This window comes from Aspergillus uvarum, assembly GCF_003184745.1.
Source record: "Aspergillus uvarum CBS 121591 unplaced genomic scaffold BO82scaffold_1, whole genome shotgun sequence".
Classification (NCBI taxonomy): Eukaryota; Fungi; Ascomycota; class Eurotiomycetes; order Eurotiales; family Aspergillaceae; genus Aspergillus; species Aspergillus uvarum.
This window is the reverse complement of record NW_020291298.1, coordinates 642604-662243: the sequence shown is the minus strand read 5'-3', so window position 1 is coordinate 662243 and position 19640 is coordinate 642604. Positions and strand designations below refer to the sequence as shown.

At 51.0% G+C, this 19640-nt stretch overlaps 6 protein-coding genes across 6 annotated transcripts; 2 read left to right on the top strand and 4 right to left on the bottom strand.

Annotated features, from left to right (window-relative positions):
* Window positions 1-237: 237 nt before the first annotated feature.
* Window positions 238-2660, top strand: BO82DRAFT_349726 (tubulin beta chain). Its single transcript, XM_025633942.1, has 9 exons — window positions 238-435; window positions 572-595; window positions 677-702; window positions 817-858; window positions 933-987; window positions 1048-1503; window positions 1589-1923; window positions 1976-2335; window positions 2390-2660. Exons 1-9 carry the CDS (start codon window positions 424-426, stop codon window positions 2421-2423), a joined length of 1344 nt encoding a protein of 447 aa, XP_025497402.1. The 5' UTR covers window positions 238-423; the 3' UTR covers window positions 2424-2660.
* An 839-nt stretch (window positions 2661-3499) lies between these two features.
* BO82DRAFT_324629 (ammonium permease MEP2) lies at window positions 3500-5880 on the bottom strand. Its single transcript, XM_025632833.1, has 6 exons — window positions 5494-5880; window positions 5381-5445; window positions 5072-5326; window positions 4339-5013; window positions 4054-4285; window positions 3500-3987 (listed from the first exon to the last, which is right to left on the bottom strand). Exons 1-6 carry the CDS (start codon window positions 5575-5577, stop codon window positions 3865-3867), a joined length of 1434 nt encoding a protein of 477 aa, XP_025497401.1. The 5' UTR covers window positions 5578-5880; the 3' UTR covers window positions 3500-3864.
* Window positions 5881-7113: 1233 nt separating this feature from the next.
* BO82DRAFT_379776 (PLP-dependent transferase) lies at window positions 7114-9317 on the bottom strand. Its single transcript, XM_025637705.1, has 3 exons — window positions 8376-9317; window positions 7977-8321; window positions 7114-7921 (listed from the first exon to the last, which is right to left on the bottom strand). Exons 1-3 carry the CDS (start codon window positions 9255-9257, stop codon window positions 7337-7339), a joined length of 1812 nt encoding a protein of 603 aa, XP_025497400.1. The 5' UTR covers window positions 9258-9317; the 3' UTR covers window positions 7114-7336.
* A 1430-nt stretch (window positions 9318-10747) lies between these two features.
* sskB (putative MAP kinase kinase kinase SskB) lies at window positions 10748-15594 on the top strand. Its single transcript, XM_025638367.1, has 2 exons — window positions 10748-12775; window positions 12826-15594. Exons 1-2 carry the CDS (start codon window positions 10977-10979, stop codon window positions 15122-15124), a joined length of 4098 nt encoding a protein of 1365 aa, XP_025497399.1. The 5' UTR covers window positions 10748-10976; the 3' UTR covers window positions 15125-15594.
* Window positions 15595-16490: 896 nt separating this feature from the next.
* Window positions 16491-18216, bottom strand: BO82DRAFT_5185 (GID4/VID24 family protein). Its single transcript, XM_025641292.1, has 5 exons — window positions 18128-18216; window positions 17375-17939; window positions 17171-17321; window positions 16751-17108; window positions 16491-16688 (listed from the first exon to the last, which is right to left on the bottom strand). Exons 2-5 carry the CDS (start codon window positions 17777-17779, stop codon window positions 16622-16624), a joined length of 981 nt encoding a protein of 326 aa, XP_025497398.1. The 5' UTR covers window positions 17780-17939; window positions 18128-18216; the 3' UTR covers window positions 16491-16621.
* Window positions 18217-18517: 301 nt separating this feature from the next.
* BO82DRAFT_427967 (mago nashi family protein) lies at window positions 18518-19489 on the bottom strand (the record flags this gene model as incomplete). Its single annotated transcript, XM_025640404.1, has 7 exons — window positions 18518-18691; window positions 18756-18881; window positions 18941-19028; window positions 19088-19151; window positions 19210-19305; window positions 19360-19397; window positions 19452-19489. 7 exons carry the CDS (start codon window positions 19487-19489, stop codon window positions 18677-18679), a joined length of 465 nt encoding a protein of 154 aa, XP_025497397.1. The 3' UTR covers window positions 18518-18676.
* Between the last annotated feature and the right edge of the window lie 151 nt (window positions 19490-19640).

Genomic DNA, 19640 nt, shown 5'->3' with positions numbered 1-19640 from the left:
GGTGTGGCTGGCACACCAGACCTGATCGGGCTGAGTACTTTCCTCATTGGGATTTTCCCCTTAATATTTGGTCTGCCGGAAGAAAACAATCAAGCCACGGTTCCGAGTCCCGTCTGTGTTCACTGTTGACTTTTTTGTTGTTGATCGGGGGGCTACTCAGGTAACTGTCCACTGCTACTGCACCACTAACTCACCACGCAAGCCCCTAAACAATCCCCCCCCACCACCCCCCGCCCCCTTCACCGCTCTCCTTCTCTATCCAAACACTTCAAACTAACCCAATTCCTCGTTCACTTTCTCCCTTCCTCATCCTCTTCGACTGTCTTCCCCAGTCTCCTCCACCTAATCCCTACATTCCTCCATTCTTCTCCGACAGCTATCAACCCACTTTTTTTCCCTCATCAACTTCAATTACCTTTCACAATGCGCGAAATTGTATGTGTTCTACCCCCTCCGTTGTTGTCCTCCACGGGAGACGCGTCGTCGTTTAGACTTCACTCCCCTGATGCGCCCCCACCAGTTGTTTAATATCAGGATTATGCGGCTAACCTAGTCGCTTTTCACCCAACAGGTTCACCTCCAGACCGGTCAGTGTGTAAGTGAACCCGTGCTGGGACACAACCTTTGTGGTTCGGTTTATTTATGCAGTGGACTAAAACATGGGTGCTGGTGACAGGGTAACCAAATTGGTGCCGCTTTCTGGTATGTCTCTACTTGAGTGAACGGAGACTTGACATGCTCTGAGGACTCTCACTCAGAGTCAAGAACATTGCTGTCAAAGCTTCTCTGTGTCCAATTGAGCTAACAGTCTTCCAGGCAGACCATCTCTGGTGAGCACGGCCTCGACGGCGCCGGTGTGTAAGTACAGACTTCCCAGGCGGCAGGAACAGCGGGTCGCGGAAGATGGTGAAGGATATTAATGGAAAGGACAGTTACAATGGCTCCTCCGACCTCCAGCTGGAGCGCATGAACGTCTACTTCAACGAGGTTCGTCCTCGACTCCTTTCCTCCGGCTTTCCCGCATCGGCTTCCTGACTCCTTCACCAGGCTAGCGGCAACAAGTATGTCCCCCGTGCCGTCCTCGTCGACCTCGAGCCCGGTACCATGGACGCCGTCCGTGCCGGTCCTTTCGGCCAACTGTTCCGCCCCGACAATTTCGTCTTTGGTCAATCTGGCGCTGGTAACAACTGGGCTAAGGGTCACTACACCGAGGGTGCCGAGCTTGTCGACCAGGTTGTCGATGTCGTCCGTCGCGAGGCTGAGGGCTGCGACTGCCTCCAGGGTTTCCAGATCACTCACTCCCTCGGTGGTGGTACCGGTGCCGGTATGGGTACTCTCTTGATCTCCAAGATCCGTGAGGAGTTCCCCGACCGTATGATGGCCACTTTCTCCGTTGTTCCCTCGCCTAAGGTCTCCGACACCGTTGTGGAGCCGTACAACGCCACCCTCTCCGTTCACCAGCTTGTTGAGCACTCCGATGAGACCTTCTGTATCGATAACGAGGTATGTTCTGGAAGATATGGCCTCTATGGGTGACACGGCCGGTATGGGTGAAGAGGCACATAAACTGACCGGATGATTGCTGTAGGCTCTGTACGACATCTGCATGCGTACCCTCAAGCTCTCCAACCCCTCCTACGGTGACCTGAACCACCTGGTCTCCGCTGTCATGTCCGGTGTAACCACCTGTCTTCGTTTCCCTGGTCAGCTTAACTCCGACCTCCGCAAGCTGGCTGTCAACATGGTTCCTTTCCCTCGTCTCCACTTCTTCATGGTCGGCTTCGCTCCTCTGACCAGCCGTGGCGCCCACTCTTTCCGCGCCGTCTCCGTTCCTGAGTTGACCCAGCAGATGTTCGACCCCAAGAACATGATGGCTGCTTCGGACTTCCGCAACGGCCGCTACCTCACTTGCTCCGCCATCTTGTACGCTGCCCGTATCCTATTGCGTTGTGACTTTCGTACTGACTAAATCTAGCCGTGGACGTGTTTCCATGAAGGAGGTTGAGGATCAGATGCGCAACATCCAGAGCAAGAACCAGACCTACTTCGTCGAGTGGATCCCCAACAACATCCAGACTGCTCTCTGCTCTATCCCTCCCCGTGGCCTTAAGATGTCCTCTACCTTTATTGGTAACTCCACCTCGATCCAGGAGCTCTTCAAGCGTGTGGGTGATCAGTTCACTGCCATGTTCCGTCGCAAGGCTTTCTTGCACTGGTACACTGGTGAGGGTATGGACGAGATGGAGTTCACTGAGGCTGAGAGCAACATGAACGATCTCGTCTCCGAGTACCAGCAGTACCAGGACGCCTCCATTTCCGAGGGCGAAGAGGAATAGTAAGTTCTCCCGAATGTCGCGCAGGAAAAAAATTGTCACTAACTCTGTTCCAGCCCCGAGGAGGAGATCCTTGATGAGCAGGAGTAAACTTTTGGCCGTCAAGAATGACGCAAAGCTGGACGCGCTCTTTAATACCCTTGATAAGCTTACATTCTCAAAGGACGTTGGCTCGTTGTACCGGCCATTGTCGGTGAACTATTTCGTTTGAGCGCCTTTGATTTTCCCCTTCCTGTTCTTTTTTCTATTACCTAGGCCAATGGAAGCCTGAAACCATCCAAATCCATAGCACATAGTTCGAAGCAATTTATGATTTATTGCTTGGTATGCAGCGTATGTGAGCCGCTTCTGCTCGCCTATGGTTTTTCTGCGGGTGATAGCGCCCGGGCTTGAAACTGTGTAGGACCACCTAGTGACGTCTATTGAGACCTGAGTGGGAGGAATGAGAAAACACACTGTGCTTTGGCACAGAGTGGCTTGTTCAGGACTTAATACTTCACCCACAGGGTGTGAAGCGGTACAGACTACAGTGAGTATATGTCACGTGACTTACCTTCGGCTAACAAGCCGAAGCATCAATCAACCAATACTTCAAGCCCGCCCACCAACCAGGACGCTGCTATTGTTGCCGGCGCTAAGCGGAGCGCTGCGTTGGGTTCCTACCGTAGCCGGACGGAGCTTTCAGACTAGCTTCTTGCTGACTGGATGCAGGTACCGTACAGCACGGTGCTATCCTAAACAATTCACCTGTCCGCCCTCCCTACAGCTCTTTTAAGCGAGGTCCATGCGATAAAAATATATTTTTGTAATGTAGATTCGCGGGGCGCCCCCCCCCCCCCCCCCCCTCCCTTCCCCGGCCCAGTGCTACTCAGGTGACACTTATAATCGGATCAGGTGAATGGGGTTCTTTCGGGCGCGGGAGGGAGGCGCGGCTTCTTATTTGGGTTGTGTTTCGATTATTCCGGAAGTTGTGGGAGGAGAAGGGGGGGAAGGGGGGGGTTGTTCACGTTGGAAAGCACCTAAGTACTACTGCCGGGTGTACAGTATAATGTCCAGGGATGCACCAAGAGGGAGTAATAGTGTAGTATAATTCTGCGTCTCAGCTATGGAAAGACATCGCTTTTTTGCTGTAGCCCATCTATCTCAGATGGTTGAAACAGGGACATGAAGAGGTATGAGGCTTTTCGTACAGGAAGAACATCAGGGCAATTGCAGCTTTGTTCATGGGAGAGTGAGGGATTGGGATGGAAGATTGTATGGTTTTGGATTCATTTCTTCAATCGATTATTTTCCTCCAAAAATAATGAACCGATAGCCAGTCACATTAGGTAAGTCAGATAGAGGAAGCCTTGAAAGGGGGAATAGAACCAAGAAAAGAAAAGTATATACATATGTACAGTTAAAGATGGGGAATCAAAGTGGTAGACATGAGGAAAAGAAAAGAAAATGGGATATAGTGACGAATAAAGGAAAGAAATTAGGTGGAGTGATGGTTGAACCCGGTTTGAGAGGTAAATGGCCCAGTCACCATTTACGCCTTCAGTTCTACCGACTCCTCGTTGCCAGCGGGAGTGATGCTGCGCTTGGAGGAGCTCTCGGCGTGCTCGGGGCTGGTGCCGGCAATGACGTCGCGGGTGATTTCGACATAGTCGTACTGTTTTCCCCAGAGTTAGTTCTTTGCTCATTATGATAGAAGGGCTCGACTATTAGGAAGACATACGGCAAATTCACCGATCTCGGCGTCATCGGTACCCAGGATCTCATCTTCCTCGGAGATGCGCAGGTGGAGGCCAGGGATCAAGTTGATCAGGAAGAGAATGATGCAGCTGCCGAAGAAAGAGTAGGCCATGCCGGAGACAGAGTCGGCGAGCTGGTAGCCGAGTTGGACGTAATTGTGGTTGATCCACCCCCCGTCAATGACGGTGGAGCCATCAAGATGAGCAATGTAGTCACTAGTATACTGTTAGTGGAGTGCTTGCAGCAGAGACAAAAGACAGAGACATACGCGGCAAAGATTCCTGTCAAAAGGTTTCCAACAAGACCACCGATACCGTGGACAGCGAAGATGTCCAAGCTGTCATCGATTTGGATCACATATTTCAGCTTGGTGGCATAGTTGCAGGCAATAGCACCGACCACGCCGAAGATGAAGGCCGCCCAAGGTGTGACGAAGCCGGATCCTGGAGTGATGGCGACCAAACCGGCAATGGCACCGGAACAGAATCCAACCATAGACCATTTCCTCTCAAGTCGGTAGTCCATAAGACACCAGGTGACACCACCCACCGATGCAGCAAGGTTGGTGACAACGGCAGCCATCACGGCACGCAGGTTGGCAGCCAGAGCGGAGCCTGCATTGAAACCGAACCATCCAACCCAGAGGAAGACCGTGCCGATGACAACATGGGTGACATTGTGAGGGCGGTAGTTGAGCTCGTGCGTTCCATGGCCACGACGCTTTCCGAGCATGAGAGAATAGGCAAGAGCGGCAGAGCCGGAGGCAATGTGGACAGGAGTACCACCGGCGAAGTCGAGACCTCCTAGCTTGAACACCCAACCGGACGCGTTCCATGTCCAGCAGGCGAGGGGATCGTAGATGATAGTGGTCCAGACAAAGCTGAAGACCATGCAAGGAAGCATGCGGCCGCGCTCAGCGACGGCACCGACTGCAAGGGCCACCCTGGTGTCATCCTGTCAGATATGCAGCCTTATCATGGATCCAGCAAAGGCATACTCACGTAATAGCTGCGAACATTCCCTGAAAGACAGCGAACAGAAGATCCGGTACTTTAGTGCTACCCACGGAAGGAGCTCCCAGGACACCCTTCATACCGAAGTTCTGCAAATCCCCAATATAACTTCCAGCTGTGTGGGAGAAGGCTAGCGAATACCCCCAGAAGAACCATTGGAAAGATACCACCCCGACCGACATTATCGAGAGCCAAATCAGCGACAGGGCTGACTTGCGTCGAGCAAGACCGGAATAGAAGAAGCTGGTAGGGTTAGCTCTCGACTCATTATCTTTCACACTAGGAATGGTCCCATACCCGACACCCGGAATCATCAACAGCACCAGGGCAGTGGAGGTGATCACCCAAGCAATGTCCCCAGACTGAGAACAGTTAGCAAAAGCTGAGCACCAAGCGCCTAAGGAGCTTACACTGTAATAAATGTTGAGGTCTTCCGTCAGGGAATCACCGCCCGTTGCACCCGTGCCATTGTAGGCAACGGGATACGCCGACATCGTGAATCTCACAAGATGCACGGAATTTCTTATGAGATCGAAAAGAGAGAACTGTGGGTTGCAGCCTGTCTACCACAGCTTGGCAAGAGGTTAAAGTATTATCGAACGCGGAGGCGGTACCCGAGCCTAGGGGGTCTCGAAGGCAATGGAAGGAACAGGCACGTATTAGACCGACAGCAAGGAAAGCAAGTTGGGGAAAGTCCGGGCACTGATCGATGAATAATTGAATCTGAGCTGTTACCAATTTAGGGCAACGGGGTGGCTGATCAATAATAGAAAGAAAAGTATAGATATCAAATATAGTTAAGAAAAAAAGAGAGGTCAGGTCAGGGGGAGATGCAGGAGTGATAAATAGTGGTGATGATAGTCGGCGGCCGGAGATATTACCAGTCAGATGAAAAGCGCCATCGTCTCACTTGCTTCGAACCCTGGAAGGGCTCCACATCATCGGAGCCATTCTGGGGGGGGGGAGGGTGCTCTCTTTCTTGGCCACAGGATTAGTTTGGTCTTGATACGATGCGATATCTATGATAGATATCGGAGGACTGGCCATGGCGGCGGATCCAGACGGGTGGAGTTGCTGGAGGAAAGCCATCACGGACCAATGTACTTGGCAGTAATCCTCTGACTTGCAGCTGATTGGAGTCACTTTGCATTTTCCGATCTGTCGAGAACGTGGATGAGCATGTTGGGAGCAGAGTTCCACGGCATTGGCCTGTTCATCGTGCATGGACGCCTAATCCATCAGCCATGGCTGATGGCTGCATATCGGTTACATGTCGGAAGCGGCAACAGACCGGCAGGCTCAGAGTGATAGCAGTAGGTCTGCTTCGTGATGCGGAACTCAAACACGGGGAGAGATTAGGGATTTCATTGACAGAAGAGGGTCAATAATGCAAATGCGCGGAAGTATGGATAAGGAGAGAAGTCTATTCAGCCCGGGAGAAATCCTTCGGTTCAGGCAGCATCGGGACTGGCTGGAGATAGTCATCCTTGTGTCTTATCAGTGGAAATTAAGAGTTAGTCAGGTAGACAACTGCATACACAGGTGGTAAGGGGGTCAAGAGAGTTCCTTATCTCTCGCCAGATACGTATTGTACATGTAAGTATGCCACTGACAGGGCTGATTCTTGGATATGGCGGGCTTGCCATCCTTCGTGAAGCCCCATCGGGAGGCGCAGGAAAAACCACGAGGTTTCTCCCAAACCTTGCTGATCAGCCCCACTGACGCTCTGAGCTGTAGTTGTACAGGACAACTGCACCACCAGGATGGTTGAATGAGTTCGTGCAATGGGGTGTTTAGTTGTAAGTTATTCCTAAACTTTCCGAGAAGAAAGAGCGGAAGGCCAGAACCCGCTAGGAAGTCCTTATCTTCCTCCGTTGCGCCAACCAATCACCATCGGCTCGGGCAGAAGTCTTATCTGCCGTACAATCTACAAAGCTGTTGATTACGAACGAACCAAACTACCTCCTATTGAGCTTATTATTACTCGACCTGCTCGCCCTTGCGTTGAATCAGACATCATTGATGACGCCAAGAAATCAGTCACATTAGTTCGCTATATCTGACACGCAACTATGGTGGCACTGCTATGCAGCTTCCGAGGTCCATCTACAAGTATAGCTACAGCATCACTGTTCCCCATGTGGTCCGTTCCTTTGTGAAAGCTTGATACGCCACTCCGTCGCGAGTAGGAATACGAAGACATACTCAACAATGCCAGACAGGAAGAGCTCCATTGTTGTTGTAATCCGATGATCACACAGAGCCCGACCCGATCGCTTCGGCCGCTTCCAGCGCAACCGCAAACCGAGCCTTGAGATCCTCCACATTCTCAACCCCGACACTAACGCGCAGCAAATCGGCCGGCACGCCGAACCCCGCGGCCCACCCCAACTCCCAATAGTGCGCGAGAAGAACATAGGGCGACGTCAAGGTAAAATTGGTGCCGAGACTCGGCCCTTTGGCCGTCTTGATGCGATCAAAGAATGCCACCGCATGTTCCTTCCGGTGAAACGTGGAAGATAACAAACCCCCATACCCGCCCGTGAGGGTCCGACACTCGTCATAGAATCGCTTTGTCGGACTATACTTAGGGTAGTAGACGTCCTTGATCAGCGGATGGGCCTGCAAACTTCGGCAGATGGCCTCAGCATTGTCGTTTATTCTCCTGATGCGCGCCACGAAGTCCCGGCTGTTGCGCTCCATGAACAGAACGTCCTCGACCCAATAATTGTTTTCTTCAAAATCCGCATCGAACGCCCGCTTCAGTGGCAGATAGTACCGGCTTTGGGGGTTCAGGATAGCGCTGCCACCCATCACGTTACAATCGCCTGAGAATACCTTCGTGAGACTGTTGACGACCACGTCGGCATGGGGCAGGAGCTGGATATTTGACTGAGTTGCCAATTGTCTCATCCACCACCACGGCGAAGTCATACTTGTCGGCCAGTAGGCGGATGCGCCGGAGATCGGGGCTCTTCAGCATTGAATTCCCGGGGAACTCGCAGAAGAAGGCCAGGCACCGTTCGTCAGCTTGCAGGTGGGCTTCTAGGTCGTCCAGCTCGTCCGAGGAGCCATGCCCGTAGAACAGACATCCGGGGCCGAATTTCTGCAGGATCTTCAAGGTGTCGACATACGGGAAGCCAAACGAGATACTCTTCCGTTGGCCTCGAATTGCGATCAGCATCCGGTGCGTTTTGAAAATGGCATTCATGCCGCACGGGTAGAGGTAAACGTCGTTCTCGGACAGTCCGGTCACCCCCCGCGAATTGTTTTATGGGTCTGATTGTTTGACTGCAGCTGTAGATGTAAGATCCAGTTCCTCTACCAAATAGCCTGCTAGGCTTCGACGGATCGCGATTCTGGCGTTGTTGACAAATGAAAGATACAAATTCCGTCCAAATCGCTCCTCCAGGAACTGCGTGCTTTCCCGGCTATCTGCTGCAACGTTGTGCTTGCCATCGAGTCCAGTTTTCTCTGACTCGGTCATCACGTTGTTTTCCCCTTCAGGAGAAGTTTGACGATGATCTGTGATGGAATCTCTTTGGTACCTCTTTGGGCCTCTTTTGTGATTCACTATCGGCTGTGACTGTTGCTGCGTCTGCGATGCCGGTGCGGTGGTCGCAGAATCCGTCCCTAGCATGCCCTCCTCGAAAAGTGCGTGACAAAATTCTGCCTGTCGACTTGAGATCCCATCTCCGGAATGTTGCCAATATTGTTTCGCGATTGGGAACAGATCCTCATGGAATATGACGGCGGATACTGAGGGCGAGGCCTTCTTAGCAATGGCTATCAAATGAGTCGCCGAGCTCTTATTATCGAGACACAAATCAATTATCTTGAAATTTGCAGCCAGTCCCACCTTCGCGGGTTCTGTCTTGGTAGTGTTGACAATGGAGTCACGACATCTCTCAGCAGCCTTGCGGGATGGGAACAACATCGCCTCCTGATTATCGCTTCTTGTTCCTTCTGAGCAGCATCTGGTCACGATGTCATCTGCAAATACAGCAATGAGGTCATGGCAATAGAATCGTGGATAGCCATTGGAGATTTTGTCCATAACGCGCTTGGCACCTTCTTCATAATCAACGTTGTCCGTCCATGTTGGCAGGGACACGCTCACAGCATGAGCTGTGAGGGAAGGAATTGAGTCACCCAAGTCTATGTTTGACGACATTGTTCAATTATAGAATGAAGGTGATGCTGGTAGAGTCCGAAGTCAAGGTGTAGCTGAGAGCAGCTAAGTACTGTATGTGTTGATTTACGCCTATCCAAGCCTTGCAGAATACATGCATTCACTTCTTCAATGGATTATAGGAGCACAACTTGTCTGTCTCTTGGTGCGCAGATGAGAAAGTGCGGGGTTAAATACTTGGAGGAAGTAATGTCTGTAAGCAACAAGCCTGTACTGAACCTCTGAGTCATTATATCTTTTCCCGCCACAACTTTCACATCCTCGAATCGTTATCCAGCTTCTCCACCTTGTTGTTTGACCTGAAAGCTCAATCAACGTGGTGCTTGTGAGCGAACGGGCTTTAGGCTGATTCAATTCGCGTTTGTCTCTCTTCATTCCCGATTATTGTATCTTGGGATCTGATTTGAAAGCATCAAGTACGCAGTCTCGTTGGCCCGACATTCGAGATTATCTTGCTTCGTTGGCGCCATAACTTAACCGACAGGTTGAGATAAAACATGTTTCTTCGTCATACTCTTGGATCTTCCTGGCTTATCTATCTTTATGGGGACTTTGTTGCTCTATGACTCACAAAGCTACAAGCCCACGCCGCTGCCCCCTCAACATTCTCAATCCCTCAACCGCTGAATTAATTGAGCGGGCAAAAGACTCTTCTGTACTCCTGCGGAGAAGTGCCTTTTGCGCCTCAGCACCCGGATGGATTCTGGATAGGTGTGCGTCTGTCATGATTTAACACCGTCAATCACACAAGGCAGCGCGCATAGCATCCCGAGTCACCGTCGTTGGCGGCATCGCCCGTCGATCTGATGAAGAAAGTGCCTATTCTTCCCTGCGCAGGAGCATTGACTGTGCATTCGGGCTTCTCTCTCAACTGCAGGTCAACTTGGGCTTTCCGATCTAATGCACTAATGCACACCCCTCGCAGTCCATGCGTATGGTGGGTTGATCAATACCAATATGGAAATTGAGAGACAGCCGTCTACTTCTTCGGATGCAGATCATCGAAGGGATCATCGGGATCAAAGAGCATGTGCCAATGTTGATCTTCCGGCATTAACTGGAATGAGCGCTGATGGGGACAATGGAATTAGGTATCATGGCAGGGCAAATAATTTAAAGTATACAAAGTACTCCGCAAATCCCGTAGTGTCATGAATGCAGTACACTCGGTGCTCCGCACTGGTGCTTCGCTTGTGAAAGCTCTGATTAGGCCTTTGACCCTAAGGAGAATGTCATGAGATTGATCTTGTGACCTATTATCGCAGACCGCGCGTCCTCTCCAAGTCCTGAAATTTGATTTACTCCGTACCTTGTTCTAAGGGGCGATGATTGCATGGAAGAAGGTGTACAGTCACAGCACAGCGAGTGTGGCGGTGATGTGCTTAGTCATGGGCGGTGGGCAGTCTTTGATTCCGCTTTTATGGAATACATGAAGCTCTCTTGATCCTCCCTCCGAACAGCGTCTCCGACGTCGCCGAGTCATTGGCTTTCAGTGCTAGCTATATCACACTTATCACGCTGAGCACCCATTGATCGACTCAATCTATCATTTTTGCCGGAACCGCACGCCTGAAGACGCATACGCGTTTGCCAGGGATTTTTTGACAGGTCCAGCAGCAGAAGCATGCACCGCCACAGCCCCTATCTATCCGCTTGAGGCTTTCCCTTCCAACCCGCTCTATCTAGCACTGGCCATGCGAGATGGAGTCCCAACAAGATCGTGGGTTTCAGATCATGGAGCATCCTGATATGAACAATCATGACTCGGATGGCTCCGGTTCCTCCGATGAGCTGCTGCAACAGCCATACTCAATCCGATCGGACTCCAGCTTCACGGAGAATTTCGATAGCCAGATCCCAACCCCCGCGTCGACCATCGCCAACTCTCCTACCCCATCCCTTCCCAGCGGTATCCCTCCATGGGTCACGGGCACACCATCACGCCCGCGGGGTGCGAGCGTTGGTGCCTCTGCTCTCGACAAAGCACAACCTGTAGACGGTCTGCCAGGTGACTCAAGGTCGCAACGCCCGTCCGGCCCCGCTCGGACACCTTCCAACACCTATGCCCCTCAACGCCGCCCACCCCAATACATCAGCTTCCAGAATGACCGCCAGAGATCCTCGTCAACGAAGCGAACCCCTCGAAGGGACCCGAACGCCCAGTATCGAGCGCAGGAGAAGGCGTACGTCCAGCGCATCCGGGCCGACCCACAGGCATGGTACAACCATTTCGACGAAGCTCAGAATATGAGCCCGGGTATCGGTGACTCGGACCTGGAGGAACCCTCGCCTTCGTCAGAAGTTCCTTTCGAAGATGATGCCTACGACCCTGACATTCAACTTTTCCTCAACGACGATAACTTGCCGACGATCGATGAGCTGAAGAATCCTAGAAATCAGGAAAGGCTGGAGTGGCATTCCATGTTGTCGTCGGTCTTGAAGGGAGATGTCGTCAAGCAAGAAAAGCAACGTCTTCTGGGGTCTACGGATTCTAAGAGGTCCTCCGCCCAGAATAATGCGATATGGCTGGGTGTCAGAGCAAGAACGTGCGGGCGCAGTGTGGCTCTGCAACGAAAGCTGATCGAAGAGGCTCGGAGTGGATTGGGACCTATCATTGAAGAAATCATTAAGTTTGAGATCAAAGGTGAGACGGAGATTGGGAAGCCTCCCATTCAACAGGTCGAGGACATCGTGGGACAGATCGAGAGGTGTGAAAGCTTGTATTCCACTCACAAAGAGCTGGAAAGCGCACACCCTCGCATTGCTTCGGATGAGTTTCGATCGAGTCGGGATGCCGTTCTTGCCTGGCACAATACAACGATCTTGATCAACACTGAACTTGCCATTCTGCAGAAGTGGGTTGGCAACGACGAGCTTGACTTCAGCAAGCCAAGGACAAAGTCAATCAACAGTGATCTTAGCGACGAATCCTCCTTCTTGGATCGGATCATGAAGGAAGATGGGTTGAGAACGCTCCAGGGAAGACAAAACATGCTCAACGGTGTGGGTGAGGTGATTCAGAAGGCGAAGAACACCTTGATCGAAAATGCCAGCTCGTTTGCCAAGCGTCATCTGCCGCCATATATCGAAGAATTACTTACCCTGATCAACTTTCCCTCGCGTCTCATCCAGGAAATTATCCGCATGCGACTTTCCTATGCGAAGAACATGAAAGACCCTGCTCAACAGTCCCCAATCTTGGTGGATCAAATGCTTTCACAGTTTCAGATCCTGATGAAAGTTGCGGTGGACATCAAGCAACGATACATGGATATCGCCAGACCTGAGCCCGGCTGGGACTTGCCCCCTTGTATCGACGAGAATTTCGACTCGGTTGTCCTGGATGCCATGAAGTACTACTTCCGACTCCTCAATTGGAAGCTGAATGCAAACAAGAACACATTCAAGGAAGCGGAAATTCTGGAACAGGATTGGGAATTCTCTAATGAGGTCGGACGTCAACTTGAAGGAGGTGACATTGAGGTTGCTGAGCAATATAGGTACGGGATCTCTCAAGCCACGATGTGTATGTTTGCTAACTCATGATTAGTGCCTTGACTGCGAAGTCTCTTCAACGCTTGATGATTCATTTCGAACGGGAATTGACGATACGTCCGAATGAGGATCCCATCGACATGGATAAGCGATATAAGAGCGTTCTTGATTCTACCCGTATTCGCCAACGGAAGCTCTATCGTTTCTCCCGCTTCTTGCGCCAATTGTTTGAAAATGCAACAGAGTATAATTTGCCAGCTGACATTGCCTATGACTTCCTGGAAGCGCTCCTCGTATCGGACCATTTCATTATTAAGTCTACCTCTACCACGGGCCAGAAGAACGTCTATCTCTTTGCGCATCCTGCGTTGTGGGGTCGGCCCGCAGATTTACAAGCAATCATGGGCACGTCCTTCCGTGAGGAAGATGCATCGAAAGACTCCCCTCACGCACCCTATATTTTGGTCATCCGTCCGGAGAAGCCATTGGCTTGGGCTGGGAAAGAGATGCAGCTCGAAACCATGGAACATCCCACGGACTTGCGATTAGGGAAATTGCGCCTCGTTGTTGAGGGCACCCAGCAGCGCCTGGCCAATGCTCGGGCTGAATTGGCACATCTGACTGGAACGCATCTCGACATGGCCATTGAGCAACGTGCCAATCTCGGTCGCGTTAATGTGGAACTCAACAAGATCAAGAAGATCTCATTCAAGCTGTCCATGACAATTATGGACAGCGTTGCAATTATCCGCAACCAGCTGAGGGAGAATGGAGTAGAGAATCATGACCTGGTACAAGCATGCTATGCTTTTGCCACGGAATTCGGAAAGCGTTCTTCGAATGTTGATCCTAATAGACGCGCTATGAATAGTGCGAGGCTTGTGGATTTGTCTCTTGATTGGGTCTCCTTCGTTTGCGACGACTGTGATGCTGCTGATCGAAAGACCTTCAAGTGGGCTGTCTCTGCTCTTGAATTCGCTATGGCCATTACTTCTAGCAGACATCTACTTTCCATGGACGACGCGCAGTTTGCTCGTCTACGACAGAAAGTGGCGGGGTGTATGTCACTCCTCATATCTCACTTCGATATCATGGGCGCTCGGTCTTCCCGTGCAGCTCAGGCAGAGAAGCAGCGCTTGGAAGAGCGCGCCGGCTCTAGAAGAATGGCCGCAGGCCGAGTTTTGACGGATGAGGAAGCGACCAAGCTTGTGCGAGAACAGCGTCTGGCTCACTTGATCGAGATTGAAGATCGGCGAGTCGATGAAGATGCGAAGCGTCAGGCACTCGGAAGAGTCCTGGAGGGATCTAATGAGGCTGATAGGTCTCTTACCGTGCTTTCGTCTTCGGCTACAAATGTCACTCTGCGCTGGCAGCAGGGTCAGTTCATTGGAGGCGGAACGTTCGGATCCGTCTATGCTGCAATCAACCTCGACAGCAATTACCTCATGGCTGTCAAGGAGATTCGGTTACAGGATCCTCAGCTCATTCCTAAGATTGCCCAACAGATCCGCGATGAGATGGGCGTTCTGGAAGTCCTTGATCATCCCAACATTGTCTCATACCATGGAATTGAAGTCCACCGTGACAAGGTGTACATCTTCATGGAGTACTGCTCTGGCGGGTCGCTTGCGAGCTTGCTCGAGCATGGCCGTGTTGAGGATGAGACGGTCATCATGGTCTACGCTCTCCAGCTTCTGGAGGGATTGGCGTACTTGCACCAGGCCGGCATCATTCACCGGGACATTAAGCCCGAGAATATCCTCCTCGACCATAATGGAATTATCAAGTACGTTGATTTTGGTGCCGCCAAGATCATCGCCCGCCAAGGAAGGACTGTCGTCCCCATGGACGCCTTTGCTAGCACTGGTCATAAGGACGCCATCGTGCCCAAAGACTCTCAGATTCCTCAGAACAACTGGGGTAAGAACCAGAAGACCATGACCGGCACACCAATGTACATGTCCCCCGAGGTGATCCGCGGCGACACCTCCAAGCTCATCCACCGCCAAGGCGCAGTTGACATCTGGTCGCTCGGATGTGTGATCCTGGAGATGGCCACTGGCCGTCGACCCTGGTCGACCCTGGACAACGAGTGGGCCATCATGTACAACATCGCCCAAGGCAATCAACCACAGCTGCCGACCCGCGACCAACTCAGCGACCTGGGTATCGACTTCCTCCGTCGTTGCTTTGAGTGTGATCCGCTCAAGCGATCCACCGCGGCCGAGCTCCTCCAGCACGAGTGGATCGTCTCCATCCGTCAGCAGGTCGTCCTTGATGCCCCAACGCCTGGCAGTGAGAACAGCGCCAGCAGTTCCACCTCGGGCAGCCGCCAAAACTCAACCTACGGCTAGTGAGCCTGATGTCCGTTCGCCCACGCCTAGCCAAGCTGTTGAAATGTTTGCTTTCTGCCCTCCATGCAATTATCATTATTCTGTTCCTGAAAAGCCGCATTTCCCAGCCCATCGCCATCATTGTCATCCCACGCGACACGCTCCGCTTTCCCCCCCTACGCCTTCCAATTTCGCATCTGATACCCTGCATACATTCATTTCTAATCTACCAAATCACTACTGGTCTTGTGATCTGGTCTCTCTTTTTGTTTTTTTCTTGGCTTCTCTCTTCCCTATCATTCGAGTTGTCAGCATCTTATACATATATCCTGGCACTCTTTCTGTTTGGTGATATCAATCATTACTATGAAACACTTTGTCGACGTGCAATTTGTTGATATAAGGTGTTTTTTTTTTTTTTTTGCTTTTAGGGAGGGAAATATGTGTGGGGCCCCGTCTTCGGCAATCATGCTGAATTCTGGGGTTGGTTTTTCGTGCTGTATTGGTTTTTTGTTTGTCCCACGCTCAAGCATACGAAGGAGCGTTTTTTTTTTTTTTTTACCTTCTGGACTTTTTTTGGCGTCTTTCTTTTTTCATTTGTTATTCAGCAATATTTGCATTGAGAAAGAGAATACAAGTACAATATACTTTTACCCAATTTATTCAGAGATGTTTTATTGGATACTCTACGCCAGTTGGTAGAACTAAATTTATAGATGTTGGAATAATACACCCAGGGTCAATTGATGTACTACTATGATTTACTTCAGCTGGGTACTGAATACTGCTCGTGCTGGTGAGGCGCTCTTAATAATGGTGAAGGTGAATCAACCTTGGATTCACCGTGTCATCGCGGGTTTCATAACCGCGGACACTATTGTTCCTAATTAATGCTCTCCGATATAGAAAATAGAAATAAAAAAAAGGCGGATTCGTGACCGATGGGAATGGTAGGTAGGGTAAATAGAAAAGCCCAAGCGAATAATGATAGAAGCATACCATGGAAGATGGAATGAGAGCACATACCCGACATTCGCTCTGCTCGTTATAAACTGTTCATGATGACCCTATAGAATGAGATGAAGAAACCAGACGAGTAAGCATGGGTGATGGAATAAAGAAACATACATCATGGGCCTTAAGTATAGTGTGTTGGGAGGAGAAACTATAAGAGCCACCTGTACGCCGAGCGGAAGAACTGGAAAGGCAGAAGAGGAGACTGGAAGAACAAAAGCGTGTCTTCATCAAGGGTGACATGAAACCCCCATTGTGATGGGGCTGATTGACCGCTGGACGGTAAAGCGGTCAAAAAAAGACTCGAGAAGGGTGAAACGCTCCGCATTTCCGAGGTTCGAGACATCATATAGTAAACAGGTAGGTCTGCCGCCGAAAGGCGGGGTATGGGTGTAACAAGGAAGAACAAACAACAATTAAATGGGATATTGCCAGGGGAAGGGTTGAGAGCGTGATTCAGGAATGATTTGATGGCCCCGGGCCAAAGTTGCAGGAAAGGGGAATTCAACGGAATTCCATGGCTGGAGTACAGCCATAGTCCTCCACATGCTTGAGCTCCAATTGTTGATATCTGCAAGTGGAGTAGCTTAGGTTAGCACCGAAGGATGTAAGTACAATTCTCGGAAGACTCACTTCTCGCTCTTCGCATGGAAGTATATGCCCGCAACAGTTCCCTCTACTTGATTAAAGCAAATGTAGTAGAACCCCTCAAAGCTTGCACCGGATATGGATCTAACGCGATGGTCGGGAACCAAGAAGTATTCTTTCCAGCGCATGAAAATATCTTCACGTTGGGCGTAATTGCGATACGTGAAATCGGGTTTCCTTGCTTGCTTCGAAAGCGGACGCCACGCAGGAAACCTGTTCCAATGCTGCATATCGGTCTTCTCTGTAGCGCCCCATGCTTCGTTCTTAGTCTTGAAGGTATGTTTCGTGCCGATGATTTCGCCCTCAAAGAACGTCGTGAGAGTAGGGTGATCTTCCGTCAGACCTGCAGGTGTGGTTTACGTGAGTCATGGGCGATTTTAAGCCCTTATGTTGCAGTCCACGCACCTTGTATGCGAAGGTATCCACTAAGATAAGATTCTTGCATGTCAACATGCTTTATCTCGACATCGACATTGTAGACTTGCCGATCGGATTGCTGCGTGCCGGTAAATTTACTTCCCGGGCGCAAGAACGAGGAAGTATAGTTAGGGAGGAGCTACGGGAGTCAGACCAAGCTCGCGACCATGTCATTTGGACTCTAGAACATACCCGAATATTAGAAAATTCGTAGCTTAACAGCGAGGTGTTCGATGATGAAGTGACCGACGGAGGCTGGCTGGTCGAGCATGATGGCTCTGCAGCCGGACTCAACCTCCCCGCGGCAGGCTCATCTTCGGTTTTTGCCACATCTTTCATCGGGCTACCACCGGACGAGGACTCGGCGGTTGAGCCTGCGGTCACATCGATCAGGGCGTTCTGCGCCGTGTGGGCCGCAGAGATGAGCTGGGACAAAGAGCTCTCGGAATCATCCCGATCGGAAAGAGTGGAGGGTGCTCGAGACTCTCTCCGGGAGGGCAGCCTCTCGACCTCGGGTGGGCAAGTGGAACGAGCGGAGAGTTCCTCTAGGACTGACGAAGCATTCACACTGGATGTAATGTCACTCGGGGTCGGCATTGGAGGCGAATTAAGAAATGAATGACATCGGATCCGAAGCAGGTGCACTTATAGCAAGTGTGAGGAAGTGCAAGGAGGCGGAGGGAGGTTCAACAGGCAGGAAAAGCAAGCATGCAGTTCGTAACCAGGGCGTGGGATTCCCGCAGGGAAGGGAAGGAAACTAGGATGAAAAGGGAATTATTCAAGGGAATCGGATAATGAACCGAGCGAAGGTTGCAGAAGTAAGTAAGATTGGGGTTATTGAGGGGGTGGGAAGTGGGAAAGGAGGAATGAATGGGGGGAGAGGTGATGAATAGAAAGGGAAGTGTAGTTCAATTGATTTGATTGATGAGTCCGGGGGTTGCGCACCGCAGTCAGCCAGCAGACATTGCCCAAAAAGGATAGGGCGGCTTTTTGTGATCATGCGAGCGCGGGGGAGGCGAACGGGGCAATCGGCGGCGCCTCGGGCGGTTAATCGGAGGGTTGCGCTGCGTTGATAAGGGAATGAAAAAGGGGGAGGGAACGATGAAGATGTGATACGATACGATATGATATGATATGATATGATCTTTGACTACCTCCGCCCCAGACCCTCTCCCTCATTCACTCACCCATCAATATATTTCAGATTCTGTTCTCTTATACAACATCAGTTGGGCACTGTTCTGGTAGTAAAAGCCGTGGCCAATTGTACATGAAGCACTTGCTTCGTTGGCTCTACTGACACTCCTGCATTGCGTCATTTCCCACCTGCATTTTCCGGACCTGGGCTTGGCCAGTTGCTACTCGCTGCTACTAATTGGTGGTTTAATGAATGAATTCAGGTATATCCGCTATCATTTTGGGTGTCTTAAGCCAAATATCAAGTAACGCCTATCCCAATTTGTGTCCTTCTTCGTTCAATCATCGCGTGTGAATTTAAATAGGCTTGATCTGGACGAGGAAGTTCTATCAGCCAAATTGCCGGGTGGGTGCGCACAAGTAACGCCCAACTCACCTTGAAGTGAAGCGAGATAAGAGAGAAGATGAGGGCCTTCAAGTCTTGCACCAGGTAGTAGAAGACGCGGAGACCTTCAGGGTCGGCAGATTCGGTCACGTCCACCAAGGAGCCGATTTTCGCGGTCTGCGTCAAAAAGTCAGGATGTATGAACCACGGTCAAGTATTGCAATACAAGAACCCACCTCGAAGGAGATATGTTCGTTACCCAACCTAATTTCCAATTCCTGGCGACCATCCTTGTTCTTCTGAGGCCATTTGGAGTCGTCCTCCCTAGGTCGTATGAGTATACCCCACTCATCCAATTTCCGGCAGGGTAAGGTAGGGCTTACTTCATGATCTCACTCTCCTTGATGATGCGCTTAACCTCCTGGATCATTGCCGCACTAACACACACTAAAAAATCGTATCAGCTCTTGTAACTCAGTACCACCGCACCTTGTTGAGAACTCACTTTCTTTGCGGATGAGGGAGTCATTGCGGTAATTGGAGTTGTTGGCATATCGGACGGCGGCACTACGGCCATCGCCAAGGGTGCGGAAATCGAATTCTAGTGATCGTTAACTCATACATTCGCCAGCTGCAATGCTGAGAGGATACCAACCTAGAAACTCATGTCCAAACCGCCCAGAGTGACCTGAGCTGCATGGCTGTCAGCAGCTGAGGAAACCTGGGCTTCAAACAGGCTGTCCTTACTAGTAGCGGAGATAGAAGGTCTCGCCTTGGCCTGACATGTTGTGTGTATGCTTGACCTGCAACTTGGTGGCCGATCAACCAGTCCGTCGAGAATGCTCCGGAGCAAGCAGTGAAATTGACGGGCGCGTTCCTGGGTGGAAGTGCCTGGTTTGTCGGGTTGGTCCAGGCGGGCTTAGTCATTCACACACT

What these genes read in the sequence shown, in the direction of transcription:
- BO82DRAFT_379776 (XM_025637705.1), bottom strand. Translation starts at nt 9,257, where the DNA reads ATGTCGTCAAACATAGACTTGGGTGACTCAATTCCTTCCCTCACAGCT. An exon ending in ATCTTACATCTACAGCTGCA is followed by an intron (nt 8,322 to 8,375) that starts GTCAAACAATCA and finishes GGACTGTCCGAG; the next exon opens with AACGACGTTTACCTCTACCC. An exon ending in ATGAGACAATTGGCAACTCA is followed by an intron (nt 7,922 to 7,976) that starts GTCAAATATCCA and finishes AGTCTCACGAAG; the next exon opens with GTATTCTCAGGCGATTGTAA.
- BO82DRAFT_349726 (XM_025633942.1), top strand. An exon ending in ACCTCCAGACCGGTCAGTGT is followed by an intron (nt 596 to 676) that starts GTAAGTGAACCC and finishes TGCTGGTGACAG; the next exon opens with GGTAACCAAATTGGTGCCGC. An exon ending in TGAACGTCTACTTCAACGAG is followed by an intron (nt 988 to 1,047) that starts GTTCGTCCTCGA and finishes CTCCTTCACCAG; the next exon opens with GCTAGCGGCAACAAGTATGT.
- BO82DRAFT_324629 (XM_025632833.1), bottom strand. Translation starts at nt 5,577, where the DNA reads ATGTCGGCGTATCCCGTTGCCTACAATGGCACGGGTGCAACGGGCGGT. An exon ending in ACCTCAACATTTATTACAGT is followed by an intron (nt 5,446 to 5,493) that starts GTAAGCTCCTTA and finishes AACTGTTCTCAG; the next exon opens with TCTGGGGACATTGCTTGGGT. An exon ending in CCGAGATCGGTGAATTTGCC is followed by an intron (nt 3,988 to 4,053) that starts GTATGTCTTCCT and finishes TGGGGAAAACAG; the next exon opens with TACGACTATGTCGAAATCAC.
- BO82DRAFT_5185 (XM_025641292.1), bottom strand. Translation starts at nt 17,779, where the DNA reads ATGCCGACCCCGAGTGACATTACATCCAGTGTGAATGCTTCGTCAGTC. An exon ending in ACGAATTTTCTAATATTCGG is followed by an intron (nt 17,322 to 17,374) that starts GTATGTTCTAGA and finishes TGACTCCCGTAG; the next exon opens with CTCCTCCCTAACTATACTTC. An exon ending in TGGATACCTTCGCATACAAG is followed by an intron (nt 17,109 to 17,170) that starts GTGCGTGGACTG and finishes CCACACCTGCAG; the next exon opens with GTCTGACGGAAGATCACCCT.
- sskB (XM_025638367.1), top strand. Translation starts at nt 10,977, where the DNA reads ATGGAGTCCCAACAAGATCGTGGGTTTCAGATCATGGAGCATCCTGAT. An exon ending in GAGGTTGCTGAGCAATATAG is followed by an intron (nt 12,776 to 12,825) that starts GTACGGGATCTC and finishes ACTCATGATTAG; the next exon opens with TGCCTTGACTGCGAAGTCTC.